The sequence below is a fragment of the Erythrolamprus reginae genome, chromosome 4, assembly GCF_031021105.1.
Source record: "Erythrolamprus reginae isolate rEryReg1 chromosome 4, rEryReg1.hap1, whole genome shotgun sequence".
In the NCBI taxonomy this organism is placed as follows: Eukaryota; Metazoa; Chordata; class Lepidosauria; order Squamata; family Dipsadidae; genus Erythrolamprus; species Erythrolamprus reginae.
The window spans coordinates 21,146,963-21,164,476 of NC_091953.1; the positions used below are offsets into that span (position 1 = coordinate 21,146,963).

The 17,514-nt window shown below is 39.7% G+C and overlaps 1 protein-coding gene across 4 annotated transcripts in view; it reads right to left on the reverse strand.

The window, feature by feature from the left end:
- Positions 1–17,514, reverse strand: part of ARHGAP20 (Rho GTPase activating protein 20) — a 146,873-nt gene that overhangs the window by 113,606 nt on the left and 15,753 nt on the right. For 2 of the 4 annotated variants that reach the window (XM_070749755.1, XM_070749757.1), the window contains exon 2: positions 6,476–6,561. In XM_070749755.1, coding sequence (XP_070605856.1) covers positions 6,476–6,561 — 86 coding nt within the window. Of the gene's footprint in view, positions 1–6,475; positions 6,565–17,514 lie in introns of all 4 variants that reach the window. The other 2 variants (XM_070749754.1, XM_070749756.1) reach the window with 1 other exon arrangement.

Sequence of the window (17,514 nt, forward strand, 5' to 3'; positions counted from 1 at the left end):
CCCAGGGGGAAAGAGCATCTCAATTCCCCCATGCCTGGCGGCAGAGGTGGGTTTTAAGGAGCTTACGAAAGGCAAGGAGGGTGGGGGCAATTCTAATCTCTGGGGGGAGTTGGTTCCAGAGGGCTGGGGCCACCACAGAGAAGGCTCTTCCCCTGGGTCCCGCCAAGCGGCATTGTTTAGTTGACGGGACCCGGAGAAGACCCACTCTGTGGGACCTAACCAGTCGCTGGGATTCGTGCAGCAGAAGGCGATCCCTGAGATAATCTGGTCCGGTGCCATGAAGGGCTTTATAGGTCATAACTTTGAATTGTGACCGGAAACTGATCAGCAACCAATGCAGACTGCGGAGTGTTGGTGTAACATGGACATATTTGGGAAAGCCCATGATTGCTCTCGCAGCTGCATTCTGCACGATCTGAAGTTTCCGAACACTTTTCAAAGGTAGCCCCATGTAGAGAGCATTGCAGTAGTCGAACCTCGAGGTGATGAGGGCATGAGTGACTGTGAGCAGTGACTCCTGGTCCAAATATTATCAGGGTATAAATCTGTAGTAACATTACAAGTACAGTAGAAGTAAAATGAATGCTGAGTCATGGTACTTCAGCAGAATGATGCAATCTGTTCTATGATCTGATTGGTCAGTACATGTATATAATGTAATACACATTTTGTGGGGGTGTGGTCTGGATCGATGGTTTGGTTTAGTGGTTTAATATGGTGTGGTTGGTTGATGATCTGTCAAAAAGAGGGCGGGGAAAGTATTTACTGACCCCTCACATCCTGGACACAAACTGTTTCAACTCCTACCCTCAAAACGTCGCTACAGAGCACTGCACACCAAGACAACTAGACACAAGAACAGTTTTTTCCCGAATGCCGTCACTCTACTAAACAAATAATTCCCTCAACACTATCAGACTTTCTACTAAATCTGCACTTCTATTTTACTAGTTTTTCTCATCATTCCTATCACCCATTTCCTCCCATGTTGACTGTATGACTGTAACTTGTTGCTTATATCCTAAGATTTTTTATTAATATTGCTTCTTCATTGCTTATTTGACCCCTATGACAATCATTAAGTGTCGTACCACATGATTCTTGACAAATGTATATTTTATTTTATGTACGCTGAGAGCATATGCACCAAGACAAATTCCTTGTGTGTCCAATCACACTTGGCCAATAAAATTCTATTCTATTCTATTCTAAAACAGTATAGAGTAAATTGTTACTTTTTGATACTACTGAAGACGTAGAAGAGCCTTCTGAAGAAAGAACTCCTGCTGTCGTGTCTTTATTGAGAAAACTACCTTGTTTCTGGTATCCGCCACATTTCCAACGCAAATTCAAAATAACTCTGACAAATATTATTAACGTTCTATTTTTGCTTCAATTTGTAATTCAGGTTGGACTAGGATAAGTATTAGATATAAGAACACTAATTAACCCAGTTAATCTGATATAATAATTAAAAAATAACAACCAGGAATCTGCACCCTTCCGTACTAACACATTTTACTAAAATGTGTAAGACTTTGTGAACTGTAGCTCACTTCATCAGATGCTCAAACACCTTTCAATAAAATTTGTTAGTCTGAAAAATGCCACGCAACTCCCCCTGATGTTTGCCTACCTGCAGACTAACACAGCTCCTCTCTTCCTGTACAATTTTAGATAGAAAGGGTTGATATCATTATTGCACTTTCACTTTCCATCCTCACTTGGTTCATGGTTCTCGGCCGTGAGGATTTATCTGATTTTAACTAGGTTTTCATTTTATATTCAAGGAAACTGTTTTGCAATGACAAACAAGAACGAGGACTCAAACAAATATCAATTGTAGGAACACAGGAAGGATAGGGCCAAAAAGGGAGGTAGATGACACCTCCAAAAAGAAGTGTTATTTTCACAAATTTACAAACTTCTAGCCCTACTTTTGGATCATGGGAGAAGGAGATAATCACTATGACTTTGTTTCAGAAATAATTATGAAACCAGTTTTGAGAGATTCACAACAAAGGTGTACCACAGGTTGGGCTATGTTGTGGTTAGTTCTGGCCCAGCTCCTGCCCCAAGGACTGTGGATGTGGGGGAGACATCCACATGCCGCAGGCCTGTTTTGCTACTGGTGGAATCTGATGATGAAGGCTCCTCTGACCAAGAAGACATGAGTGACAGGGAGGAGGAGAGTGTGGCAGACAGCTCAGAAGGAGATCAATTATCTAGCTCCTCCTTGGATTCAGAACCAGAGTTAATGATACAGCCACGCATGGGGAGAGCAATGCATAGGCAGCAACAACTGAGAGATTATTATCAAAGAAAATGAGGCCACCTGTGGTTGGGTGGGGCTGTGGTAATTAGTGAGGCTGCTATAAAGAGCAGCCTGTGGGTTTGGCCATTGTGGAGGATTATCCGATTGTTGCGTTTCGTGCCTGCTTTGCTGACTTTCACCTTTGTGTGCTGATTTTTCCCGCTTTGAAACTAAACCAGAGCAAAGTGTTTTTCACTTTGTGAAAGAAGAAGAAGGACGGTGAATTGCCTCACAGATGCAATCTAAATATCACAGAACTGATAAGGGACTTGTACAAATTACCAGTTTGTTTGGAGACAAGTGCTCTTTCCTATACAAAAAAAGGGCTTTGTTTATTTGCATTTTCGGTATAAAGAACATTGTTTTGAATTTTCAAACATGTGTGTGTCTGAAATTGTATCTGTGCATTTTCGGGAGGATTCTATCAGAGAGCTCGACAGAACAGGCTATACCAATGATAGTAAACCAATTTTTCCTCGGGTGCCAAAAAAGTGTGTGTGCATACTATCACACATACGCAAGTGCCCCATACCTATAATTCAATGCCTGGGGAGGGTGAAAACAGCTTCCCCCACTCCCTCGGTGGCCTCTGGAGGCTGGAAACGGCTTGTTTCCCAACTTCTGGTGGACCCAATAGGCTCGTGTTTCACTCTCCCTAGGCTCCAAAGGCTTCCCTGGAGGGTAAAAACGCCCTCCCCATCTCCCCCGAGGCTCTCTGGAAGCCAAAAACGCCCTCCCAGAACTTCTGTGCAAACCAAAAATCAGCTGGTCAGCACACACTTGCACGTTGGAGCTGAGCTAGGGCAACAGCTCATGTGCCAGCAGATATGGCTCAGCTTGCCACCTGTGCCATAGGTTCGCCATCACTGAGCTATAGAATTCATAATAGGAGTTTGATTATATTGCCCTTTTTAAATCAAGTCACAGATTTCGATTTCACTTTTATACAAGTTTCTTTTCAGTAAAGCTGAAAAATACTGAGTCTCCGGAGAGGGGCGGCATATAAATCTAATAAATCTAATCTAATCTAATGTACTTCAGATTTAGAAAACAACTGTGCAGAAATAAATTGCAGTAACGTAGAAGGGCTCGCAGTAGTTGTCAGAAATGATTCAACTCAGTTCAACAATAGCTATTTTGCAAAGTGGAAGCCACACAATTATAAATCAAGTTTTAAACCAAAAATGTTTTTTTTAAATAAAAATTTTAAATAAAAAATGCTACTTTGAAATATTAAATCTAATTGAACATTTAAATATTATTTTAGATGAGTTACTGTATTTTAACTGTTTTAAATCAGTAGCCTATGGCGAACATTACATTTTGATGTAATTGTCATGCAGCAGGAAAAAAGATATCTCAGAATTGCCTATAAAAGGCCATGAAAATATAAATGTGCCAACTTTTCCAAGTATTTCCTAACCCAACTCTCTCATTAAGGTCAATAAATACAGAGATGAATCAGCTGCTAAAATAGGACATTCATATAAAACCTCTGCAGATATAAGATGCAGCTGGGAAGAAGCTTTGCAGTCATTAATCAAATACTGTACTCATAAGATATCGGAGTGAGACTCTATTAACATTACTATTTAGTCCCAAAAGAAACTGTACCAAAGGAAAACTGTAATCTATTTAAATTTAATATTTTGTTTAAAAAGTATGAATAAATATTAAAATAATTTTTACAACAAAACATTTAAGGTGTTAAATATACCATTCATCATTGTTCTTCATCAGTTCTTTGAGAAGAAGAAAAAGCAAGTCATAAGAATTAAGCATTTTCAGAACACATGCAGTAGAAAATACAAACATCATTTATTGATGAAGAAGAATGATTCGTGTTAATAGAGAAACAATTTTGAGAAGGAGAGAGAACCAACTGAATGGAGACCCACGCGTTGATTTACATAAGCTAGTAGTGTTTGCTTGCAATTTTGCCAATGACTTGAATAGCTGCAGTTCCAATAAATTATAAGAGTAGGAGAGGTTATAATTATAGCCTTAGAAATTTATTGGTTAATAATTAAACGCAAAGATATAAAAAAAAATAAGTTAATCTTGAGGTGGCCAATGTAGAGCACTTGGAGAAAAAAATTCTATACAAACATCCTAGTAATTTTATCATCTGTTAACCATTGTACAGTGAAATGTAGTTTTGCAGAAATTGTTGCCAAACACTACATCTTACAAACTGTCCAACGAAACTATCCTTGCAAAGAATTTTCATACCATAGATTTATTACAAAGCAGCATTTTAATTCATATTTCTTACTATCCTGGACGCACACAATGTTTTTGAAAATTAATCAAAATCTCTTGCCCTGAATTTTGGCAGAATTAACTGAACCTATAGCTATAGTCTACATAAAAGCAAAGAAATGCTATGGTGGCTAAAAGATACTCCCAAACATGTATTTTTACTATAGTTGTCCAAGTAATGATTTTGCTGTAAATTATTTTCCAAAAAATTTATGGTCATTTTGTTATTAGTCTGTAACATATTAAGAAAACAGCCTCTTTTTTTCTGAATGGAAAAATATCACCCCAGAAAGCAAAAATCAGAAGCATTGGTGAAAACAATTATTAAGAATGAAATTAATGCATAGACTGAACTCCAGTACCTTTAGCTTAAACCAGAAGCATATCAACTACAGATTTAACTAGAATTGTATTATTATTAAAATCTTCATAACATGCGATGTGCATGTCTAAGCATTTATGGATATCGGAGCTGATTTAGAATAAAAAGAATAAGACTTTATTTTCCACTCACACCAACCTATTTATGGCTGCTGGAAAACAGCTGATCTAAGAAGCCAGAATTCAGATACAAAACCATAGTTAAAACAAGCCAGTAAATAAATCATCCTGTCACCAAACTCTGCTTTACTGGCAGAAATATGTGTCTTTGTGCCTTTTGGGGGGTAAAATTCCCATCATGTCAACTCAAGAAACAAACAATTTCACCATTGCACTGCAAAATAGAGACACTCCTTGCAACTCTCACAAACCAGGGAGTCTCAGGATACACAGTCTTTTTCTAGGTCTGGGTTTGGTAATCTAAGGCTAGAACCAGGGGTGAAATCCAGCAGGTTCTGGAAAACTGGTAGCAGAAATTTGTAGTAGTTTGGATGACCAGCAAATATCAGCTTAGCTTTGCCCCAGGGGTGGGGTGCGAATGGAGATTTTGCAATATCCTTCCCCAGGAATGGGGATTTTGCAATATCCTTCCCCCAGGAATGGGGAGGGAATTGGGATTTTGCAGTATCCTTCCCCTGGAGTGGGGAGGGAATGGGGATTTTGTAGTATCCTTCCCCTGGAGTGGGGAGGGAATGGGGATTTTGCAGTATCCTTCCCTGGAGTGGGGAGGGAATGGGGATTTTGCAGTATCCTTCCCCTGGAGTGGGGAAGGAATGGGAGCTATCCGTCTTCTGCTGCATAGCTCCCAGCAACAGATTATAGCCCACAGGGTTGGCTTTCTCCAGGTCCTATTGGCTAAACAGTGTCGGTCGGCGGGGCCGTGGGGGAGGGCCTTCTCTGTGGTGGCACTGGATCTTTGGAACCAACTACCTCCAGAGATCTGCATTGCCCCCACCCTGGCCACCCTTAAAGACCTGGCTTTGCTGGCAAGCCTGAGGCCGTGATCGATCGACACATCTCTAGATCCGGCCTGAAAAAGACTGCATTAATTGGAGTTTTAAATTATTTTATATTGTTTAACTGTTGTAAGCCACCCAGAGTCCTTTGGGAGCTGAGCAGCATACAAACTTAATAAACAAACAAACAAACAATTAAATGGAGATTTTGCAGTATCTTTCCCCTGGAGTGGAGTGGGAATGGGGATTTTGTAGTAACCTTTTCCTGCCATGCCCACTAAGCCACATCACACCCATCAAGCCACATCCAAAGAACTGGTAGTAAAAATATTTGGATTTCACCACTGGCTCGAACAGAGATGGAATTTGGGGAGGAGACTGTTTTTCTATTAACTTTGCTTTCTTTGCCACACCACCTAGTTGCCCAAGGCAAGAACATTCTAAACATCTACCTGTTTACAGTTTATCCTCCAGGTACTAGTTTAGCCACGTAGGATACAGTTACTCATCAAAACCACACTGTGATGAAAATGAAGCCAGAAGGAGTAAGAGTCCATCTTACCTGGCACTTGTTCTGGCTTTGTTCAAAGCTTTGCTGAGAACCAGGGATGGTGCTGACTGACGTCTTTGGGCCAAGCTCTTCATTTTCTGCTGAAACATCAAAACAAAATTAAACCTGACCATTTTTATTATTAAACTTCTATGCAGCCCATTATCGCTGAGGTTGCTCTAGGAGACATTTTTATAACATGGAAGGAAAGATCTAAAACTACAAAGAAACAAAATCGGTTCCATCTGAAGATCATTTAAGACGGAGAAGTAGAAAACCTTTCTCAATCCTAACAGAGGAGGAGAATTTTTTAGAATACTGTACTACAAATTATCTAGATCAGAAGTAAAAGGTACAGCCCATATGTGTTCTTGACTACCTTATTTTCAACTGGGGTAGCTTAATTCTGCTCCACTCATTTTAAAACTACAGCTCTGCAGGTATATATCACTGTCCTAATCATCTGCTTCTGGATCCAATTCAATCGTGTCTAGGACAGTGATGGCAAACCTATGCTGGCCAGCTGATTTTCGACCTTCTTTTGGGCTGTTTTCGCTCTCCCCAGGCTTCAGGAAAGCCTCCTGAAGCCTGAAGATGGTAAAAATGGTCCAACGGGCCAACCAGAAGTTCACTTGTGTGTGTCACCCCCAGCCTCCTTTGTGTGTACAATGAAATTGAATGAGCCTCCCTTGGTGCACTTCCCTCCCCCCGAACACAAAATACATCTTAATAACTCAATAAATGAAAGAAATAGAATCACAAGAAGACAGGAGGACTGACGCTACAGAGGTCAACAGTCAAGGTCCATTCATTCTGGCGCAGACTGCCAATCAAAGACAAGAAAATTTCCTCCCTACAGTATTGCCACCCAGAAGCGTTGTCAAGACATCTTTGTGTAAGGCAGTGCTTCTCAAATAGTGGGATGGGGCACCCGGGGGGGGGGGCACATAACCTCAGGGAACATGCTTTTTTTTCCTGCAGGGAGTTTTTGCACCAAACAATAGCACAGAGCACAGAGCAGGAGATATGAAGTGCAGATAACAAGCCCTTAAGAGACAACATGGAAAAATATTTAACAGGGATGAAATGAAAGGAGGAGAGAGACAGAGATAATGAGACAAGCGTAAGTCTCCTGAAAGCTAAGACGAGGAAATATGACGTAGCGTGTAGCACTTGGCTTCACTGTGACTACGGTGGGAGATGAGGAAAGACCGATATGTTTACTGTGTCTAAAATGTTGGCAACGGACAACATTACACCCCAATCAAGCTGATAAGCTGCTTGAGTTTTTTCAGTGAAAACGTGCCGAATATTGCAAACAATAGTCCCGGCAGAGAGTTGGAGGGCACGAAATGTTTACTTCTTCCTGGGGAGTGGGGGGGGGGGGCTAACAGAAAACAATGGAGAAGCACTGGTGTAAGCTATTAAAGAATAGGGCATAGATGACCATAAAACGGCTGGTTTCAGGACTGGAATCTACATTAAAATAACTACCGGTACATTAAATTAACTAATGAGTTTATGTATGCTGGCTTTATGAAATTTCTATTTGTCTGTTTTACAGTTTTATTGTTTCATTTCAGCCTTGGATAGAGATAACATAATAAATAAATAGAATAGAATAGAACAGAAGAGAATAGAACAGAAAAGAATTTTTATTGGCCAAGTGTGATTGGACACACAAGGAATTTGTCTTGGTGCATATGCTCTCAGCGTACATAAAAGAAAAAGATACATTTGCCAAGAATCATGTTGTACAACACTTAATGATTGTCATAGGGGGTCAAATAAGCAATGAAGAAACAATCAATATTAATAAAAAATCTTAGGATACAAGCAACAAGGGACAGTCATACAGTCCTAAGTGGGAGGAAAAGGATGATAGGAATGATGAGAAAAACTAGTAGAATAAATATGTAGTAGAATGATAATACAGTACTCAATATACAAGCAATAAATAATAATTAAACTTATTTTAATTAACAATCCATCACATTGTTTTTTGTTATTCTCAGGAAGATCGTGCTTGTTGTAACTTGGCTCACTCTTAATTTAATTTAATTAAGGGCAGTTCTATTTCATACTTGAGCCAATTCAACCATTAACAGAATCAGCACAAATTGCATCAGTTGAAACACGGTCCCTCTGAGGATTTGTTTTTTAGTATAAAGGCAAAAGTACTAGTGGTTGCACTTAATAACTGTTTACAAAAGCCGCAAACGGCTGCTGGCTGAAAGAGATTCTCAAAAAATTAAACTCAAATGACAAACATAAAAAGGGAAGTATGAAATGCAAGTTAAAACTTTCCAATTTTCCAATTCAGACTCAGAACATTTGGTTGCTACTCTGAACAATTTGTAGTTCAGAGCATTATATAAGTTAAGGTAATAAACTTGTCTTTACTTTATTGTTTTTCATTTATTTATTGGTTTTTGTTTTGTTTTGTTTTTATTTTAACTGTTTTATAGTTTTAGAATGACAAGCGCCCAGCCACCCCAACATCACTTGGTTGAAATGAGTGGCTGTAGAAACTGAATAAATAAATAATCAAACAAACAAACTAAATATTGATGGCCCTTTCTGTAAAACAGACATGAAACAGAATGCATCCTCAGAGAAATTCACAGGCAATAGACTGCCTTCATTATATTGGCTAGAGAACTACCGTAAAAACATTGACAAGCTATTTTTAGAAGTATTATAAGACCCTGCAGATGGTGAGCAACATGTTTTTATACAGAAGAAGGATAAATTAGGTTTGTTTATGTTTCATTCAAAACATAAAAAGTCGTCCTTAGCTTTTGACTCTAATGGAGTTTGCCCATTACGGTCTTCAGGGTGGTAAAATGAGCTGTCACATTACTGGCCCGATTTTACAACCTTGTTTTTGTAGCAGTCATTACACAAATCATCATCATCATCATCATCATCAAGTGAATCTCCAGTTCTTAAGCAAACACTGTTCATTTTTGCCGAAAACTGGAAGAAAACCGTTTTTCAGCAAAACACTGTAAATTGTGATCACATGAACAACTGTTCCTAGAGCTGACTACCAAGTGCTCAAAATGAGTTCACTGTAGAAGAGGAGCTGTCCGAATTTTAAAATTTATTTGTAAGTATAGTGGTACCTCTACTTGAGAACTTAATTTGTTCCGTGACCAGGTTCTTAAGTAGAAACGTTTGTAAGTAGAAGCAATTTTTCCCATAGGAATCAATATAAAAGCAAATAATGTGTGCAAACCCATTAGGAAAGAAATAAAAGCTCAGAATTTGGGTGGGAGGAAGAGGAGGAAGAAGAAGAGGAGGACAGTCGCTGCCGAAGGAAGAAGGTGAGGTGAAGAGAATCAAAACCCCCCAAAACTTTAAGGCTTAAAAAAAAAAGAGGCACCTCCCATACACCCGGTGCAAGGCTGCCTCCCATATACTACGCCAGAGAGAGAAACCCAGGGAGAATGGCAGGAAACTGGCCGGGCCTTCGTGCCGCTCTCAAATTTCCTGGGAAATTTTTCCTGGCACAGGTTCTTAAGTAGAAAATGGTTCTTAAGAAAAGGCAAAAAAATCTGGAACACTTGGTTCTTATCTAGAGAAGATCTTAAGTAGAGGCGTTCTTAAGTAGAGGTACCACTGTACCTTTTGGAGGGTCTATCACAACTTCAAATAACAGCTAAGCAACCGGTCATAAGTTGAGAGCTACCTGTATACTTCCTTTCTTTCAGTCAATTAATCCAACTTGGCCCATTATTGATTTTCAATATTCATATTTACTTCAAGACTGATGGATGCTGCGCTGTTTCCTGTCATACCTGAAATGTTGGAACGATTAGCTATATTGATACGAAGATATTTTAAAGATAAATTGATGTTTTTACACATACACACACATTCCAAGCTATAGCATGAACTCATTGTACTGCAGTCTCTCGTTCCTGGGTGGAAATACAAAGCTTTAATATAAATCTAAAGCCCTTGCCATTATTTTTGTGGACAACTTGCATTTCTGCCAAGGAAGAAAAATCAAAAAGTTTCATTTTTAGACAAATGGATTATTATTTCTCCGGGCTTAGTCGAAGATCTATTTACAGTATTCAGTCACGAAACAGTGACTTGTGTTCTGTTTCCTGAATGAAAGGAAAAATTTTATAACGTCATGTAACAGACAACATTCCAGGCAACTATTTAAGAAATGTCTGAATTGGGATTTAGGTTTATATGTTGGATGAATTGAAAGTCTTCTAATCCCTATCCCAAAATGGGATATACTACAAATCTCTATAGGATTTGTATAACAGTTAATAGAAAGATATAGAAATAGAAAACGGTTGGGAGAAATTAAATCTGATGAAATAATACACATTTTTAACAATGCATTTTTAACTATTGCCATTTCCATTAAAGTCTAGAAAGACGTGCATTTTTTTTAAAAAAGGAACCAGATTAGAAATGGGATCTATGTTTCATTTGGTCTTTAATTATCTTAACAAAGAAAGCCCAACACTCGTTCCATTTTTCCTCCACAATTATAAGAACTGGAAAATACTTGAAGTGGAATAGAAATGTACAGTATATGTATGTGTTTCTCTCCTGCACCAACTTTCAGAAGCAAGAATTGTTTGCTAGGATTCAAAATCTTGCTTCAAAATAATCATAGCCACTAAGATATAATCCACTACTTCCAGCGTCTGCAATGCCCAAAATGCTTATCATGGTCACTTAAGGGTTCTTCAAAACTACTGTATTTCAAGCAGTCCAGTGGCAATTAGTCACCAAAGCAAACCAAAGCAGAGCAGACTAGACCAGAGCTAGAATGGGGAGGATTATAATCAAAGCTGGCAATGATATCCTGACAATATTACAACACTGCGGATGTCCACCATGCAAGAGCTGCTTTAATGGACTCATTAAAACAGTAATACCATTTTTTCCAACCTGACACACAAGGTTGTTTTAATAAATTGCAGGCATGTGCAAGAGCTCTCTTTCAAATCATGTCCAGTGTACTTTTTTAGGAACTCAACTCTCTTTCAGACACCACAAACAAAAGAATGTTTTTGAAACATTCTCTTGGAATACTTAAAGTTAGGCAAAATGTTCATTTACCAGTGTGCGCTAAAAATACAAAATACAAGAAATAAACAAGGTGGCAAAGAGCTATTGTGATTTCAATTTTGTAAAAATTTGCACAACCTCCCCATAAGAAGGAGAAAGCACAGGGTTAAATAAACTTGTAATCCAAATAAATATAGGATAAATCTACCTACTAAAATATTCAGTATGGCCAAGCAAACAGAATGAACAATTTTGGTCATAAAAAAAAGTTCAAGTCTACGTCTAGAGATTTGAAGCACATTATCAGCCTTATTTTTCCGTTTAAAATTGAATTATAAGCATTTTATTCCCCCCAGCTGTCCCAAGTTTGAACAGATGGGATGCCTGTAAAACATCATGTATATAGTGAAAATTGATGGTAGTATAAACCAGGGTGGTCAAACTAGCATCCTGCAGGCCACGCCCATCCCATCTCCACAAAGGGAAAAAAACTTTTGAGTTTGACATCAGTGGGATAGATGGTCAATAGTGAAAAATGAGGGGGGAAATTTAAATTAAAAGTATAAAATAATAGAAATGTTACAACTCGCTGTTCCCTCAGACAAGTTTCTTAGAACAGAAAATAAAATCACTTTGGTTTTGGAATGTTTAAAAGAAATTTATTTATATATATAAATATATACATACATACATACATACATACATACATACATACAGTGGTACCTCTACTTACAAACTTAATTTGTTCCATGACCAGGTTCTTAAGTAGAAAAGTTTGAAATAAGAAGCCATTTTTCCTATAGGAATCAATGTAAAAGCAAATAATGTGTGCGTTTGGGGAAACCACAGGATAGGTGGAGGCCCTGTTTCCTCCCGGGAGATTCCTAGAGAGGGCCCACGGAGACTTCTCTCGCCTTTTCTGGCCCTGTTTTCTCCCAAAAGATTCCTAGAGAGGCCTCACGGAAGCTTCTCCCTGCGTTTTCTGGCCCTGTTTCCTCCCAGGAGATTCCTAGAGAGGGCCCACGGAGGGTTCTCCCGCCTTTTCCGGCCCTGTTTCCTCCCAAAAGATTCCTAAAGAGGCCTCACGGAAGCTTCTCCCCACCTTTTCTGGCCCTGTTTCCTCCCAGGAGATTCCTAGAGAGGCCCCAGAGAGGCTTCTCCCTGCCTTTTCTGGTTACAGTTTCGGGGGCTTGGATTTGTAAGTGGAAAATATCTTCGGAGAAGGGTGGCATACAAATCTAACAAATTATTATTATTATTATTAAAATGGTTCTTGAGAAGAGGCAAAAAAAATCTTGAACACCCGGTTCTTATCTAGAAAATTTCATAAGTAGAGGCGTTCTTAGGTAGAGGTACTACTGGGGGGGGGGGAGGTGTGTGTGTATGCCACCCCTCTCCAGTTCACAATGTATAACAATGTGATACAAATCCAAATCCAATTAATATGAACACACTAAACACACATTAAAAATCAACAACCCACTCAACAACCACATACATGTCATTCGTTGGCCAGGGGACTGGAGTCTAATGTCCTCAAGCCTGGCGGCATAAGTGAGTCTTTAGACCAGAAGTTCTCAACCTTTCTAATGTCGCGACCCCTTAACACAGTTCCTCGTGTTGTGGTGACCCCCAACCATAAGTCTAGCGCCAATTCTCCCAACAGAGCTTTGAGCTGATTGGCAGGAAGGTCAGAGAGACGGCCCCACTGTAAACACCTGATTGGTCGGATTGTAAAAATATGTTCCAAGATGCCAGAATAGAAGCTTTAGTTCCTAATGCCATGGAAATTTGTCTTTTCCCAGCGTCTCAGGTGACCCCCGTGAAATGGTCATCTGACCCCCAAAGGGGTCCCGACCCTCAGGTTGAGAACCACTGCTTTAGACTCTTACTGAAGGCGAGGAGGGTGGGAGCACTACAAAATCTCCTCCCATAGGATTTAATGCCAAGGTTACTTTACACAATTTCGGCACAAATCATCATCTTTTAAAAATTCCAGCCATTCAACCAAGGACTCACATGAGTGCACACAAATGTACATAAATAAAAAAGCAGATTAGCAGAGTATGCCCATCCTCTTTTTCCAACAGGATTTAAAAAACTGACCTGTGTTAGAAAGCCCTATGCTTGTTCCAAGCACAGAAAGATCTACATAAAATGTGCCAATTTCTGATGTCCATTCAGATTTCTTACTGCCATGGAGGACAGCTGGATCTTGGATACTATTATTCAGCAATGGGCTCTCAAGGTCATAGAATTATCACAAAACTAAATTTATCGCTTTGCTTAACATTAATAATAATAATAATAATAATAATAATAATAATAATAATAATAATTTATTGGATTTGTATGCCGCCCCTCTCCGCAGACTTGGGGCAGCTAACAACAATAATAAACACAACGTGTACAATCCAATAATAAAAAACAACTAAAAACCCCTATTATAAAACCAAACATACACACAAACATACCATGCATGACCAAGGCTTAGGGGGAAGAGCTATCTCAACTCCCACATGCCTGGCGGTATAAATGAGTCTTGAGTAGTTTACGAAAGACAGGGAGGGTGGGGGCAATTGTAATCTCCGGGGGGAGTTGGTTTCAGAGGGCCAGGGCCGCCACAGAGAAGGCTCTTTCCCCTGGGGCCCGCCAAACGACATTGTTTAGTCGACGGGATCCGGAGAAGGCCAACTCTGTGGGACCTTATCGGTCGCTGGGATTCGTGCGGTAGCAGGCGGTTCCGGAGGTAATCTGGAATATTACCTCTAAACTCATGTTTATAAATCATGTTATAAAACTCTAAACAACTTGAGTGGTTTTGGATTAATTATTGGATATAATTATGAAGCATGGAAACAAAATTACAACAATGATAAAGAGGCAAAATTCTAAACATCCTTTCTTTAAAATAAGTCTATGATTCATTCACATCACAGTACACCTTGTCTAATGTACAACATCCGGATGATATATGACCCACTTCAATATCACCCAGGAATTAGCAATATACATTTTGCAGTACAGTGAAATCATAACTGGACCAATTTGGAGGGGGGAGGTGTTCATTAATGTTAAATACTGAATTGCTTCATTTACATTAATCATGTCATTTTATGCAACTGGCATAAGTGATGTCATTTGCATAATAAAGTTATTATGCAACTGCTACAAGCTGCTGCAAATGATTCATGTAAAATTAACATACCAGTACCTTTAATTGCCTTACACAGGCTGATTTGGCTACAACTCACTTGTTCTGTTAGATGGGGGCAATCGGTTGATAGAAATTTGGACCACTGCACTCAAATTCATATCAAGTAAATTAAGTCTTTATTGTATCACCTGACAACAATATGTTTGGTCAGACTGCATATTAAATAAATCAGGACAAATATTTTACCAAATCCACCTTACCCTGCAGGAGGCGTGCACACAGATGTACTAATCCCTAATTTTTGGTGATTGATAAGGACCCGATAAGGTCCCACAGAGTTGGCCTTCTCCGGGTCCTGTCGACTAAACAATGTCGTCTGGCAGGCCCCAGGGGAAGAGCCTTCTCTGTGGCGGCCCCGGCCCTCTGGAATCAACTCCCCCCGGAGATTAGAACTGCCCCCACCTTCCTTGCCTTTCGTAAGCTACTGAAGACCCACCTATGTCATCAGGCATAAGGTAACTGAGACACCCCTGGGCCCACATAATTTATGTATGGTATGATTGTGTTGTATGGTTTTAATGATGGGTTTTTAGAATGACGTCTTTTTATGATTGGATTTGTTATATTGCTGTAATTGTTGTGAGCCGCTCCGAGTCTCCCGAGAGAGGCGGTATACAAATCTAATAATTAAATTATTATTATTGTATGTGAGTGAAAAAAAAGGTAGGGCCACCACTGGAGCATCCACTGTAGGGATTGTCAGAAAGGAGGTTAACTCTGGACCTACAGGGGGTGGACAAAAAGATGGAAACACCTTGAAAATCCAGATTTGGAATCCAGATTTGGAATCCAGATTTGTGAAGCTCGCTTTGAACAGTTTTTGTGGAAACTGGGTTCTGCACGTGTCTATTGAGGTCTGCAGTGATTTTAGGAGCTGCGGTCTTGCGATCCGCTCTAACAATTCGCTTTAGAGACGAAGTTGTCTTGGACAACTTCGACTTTCGACTAGACCTGTGCTTGGCTGAGGACGTTTTCCCTTCTCTTTCAAAAGCAGTCATTACTTTGAGACATTACCTCTTGAAATGCCAAACATTTGGGCACTTTCTGTTACACTAGTGCCTGCTATTCGAGCACCAACAATTTGGCCTCTTTGAAAGTCTGAGAGGTCTGCCATTTCTAGAAGGTTATAACCAATTTCCTTAAATTTCTGTAAAAAAAAAAGGTAGTTTAAAAAAACGTATCAAATAACAGATTTTTTTTAAAAAATAAAATGTGTCGTTTTGATTGATTTGAACATGTTCAAACATTATGATGCCAAAAAGTCAAGTGTTTCCATTTTTTTGTCCATCCCCTGTATATTACAATGTTTATGGTCAAGGGAAGAAGGCATAGGTCCAGAAGCTGAAGCAGACCATTGACGCTGGACGTTGTCCAGGAATAACTGCGGTGCCGGGACCACTTCCACCTCTGGTGTGAACTCTGCGAATAACGGGTTGAATGGTTGAGAACTGAGGGCGCAGGTTTGGGCACAGGCTCTATGCCCACCACAGAGCAGGCCTTGAAACCATGGTAACAAAGAATACGGGCCTCAAAATTCTCTCAAACCCTTCGTCAAGGGAAATGCAGAATCTGAATAAGAGGTACAATTCTGAAGCCATAAAGTTTTTATTTATTTATTTATTTATTGTTAGAGTTGGAAGGGACCATGCGGGTCATCAAGTCCAACCCCCTGCCTAAGCAGGAACCCTATAGCATCCTAGCCAAATGGCAGTCCAATTTCCTCTTTAAAATGTCCAGAGTATTGGAGTTTACAACGTCCACTGGTAGGTTGTTCCACTGGTTGATCGTTCTGACCGTCAGGAAGTTCTTCCTTATTTCCAGGTTGAATCTCTCTTTGGTCAGCTTCTAGCCATTGTTCCTCGTCCAGCCCTCTGGTGCCCTGGAGAATAAAGTAATCCCCTCCTCTCTGTGGCAACCCCTCTGCTATCATGTCCGCTCTGGCCCTCCTTTTCTCTAGGCTATCCATGCCCAGTTCCCGCAGTCTCTCTTCGTAAGTCTTGGTTTCTAAACCCCTGATCATTTTGGTTGCTCTTTTCTGCACCTCCTCCAGAGTTTCAATGTCTTTTTTGAAGTGTGGTGACCAGAACTGAACACAGTACTCCAGGTGTGGTCTGACCAGGGCGTAGTAGAGTGGTATTAAGACTTCCCTGGTCTTGGAGTGTATTCCCCTGTTGATGCAGCTTAGGACTGTATTGGCTTTTTTGGCTGCTGCTGCACATTGTTGGCTCATGTTTAGTTGATTATCCACCAAGGCTCCGAGATCTCTTTCGCCGTCGCTACTGCTGAGAGGGGTTTTTCCCAGGCTCCTAGTCTGATGGAGAAAATTTGTAGTCATTCAAATTGAGTTTTGCTAAGTGATAATTTCAGGTTATTTTTTAAGATGTCCCTAGACCTGGTGAAATGAAGAAGCATATACATAACAATTATTTTTAAAACAATATTTATTGGAAGCAGCTTCTTCCAATCTCAACCCAAGGGCCTTTAGATGTTTTGGACGAAAAAGCTCTTACGATTCCCAGATGGAGATCATCAGACTTCAATGTTTAGCAATAATATAGTACCTGATAATTTCTGACAGATATGGTCGTATGATGTCAGAGTAACAAAAACAGTGATAAAAATGATTTAAATAGTTCAAGACATCGACAAATTCAAGGGACCTTGGGGGGACTCTAGGCTCTAGTTTCACTCTTTCTTTTGGAATCATTTTCAGCTTTCTAATGTGTACGATGCTCTAAGTTCAACATCGCTTACATTTAACTCTGCAACTTTAAAGTCAGGGTGTCAT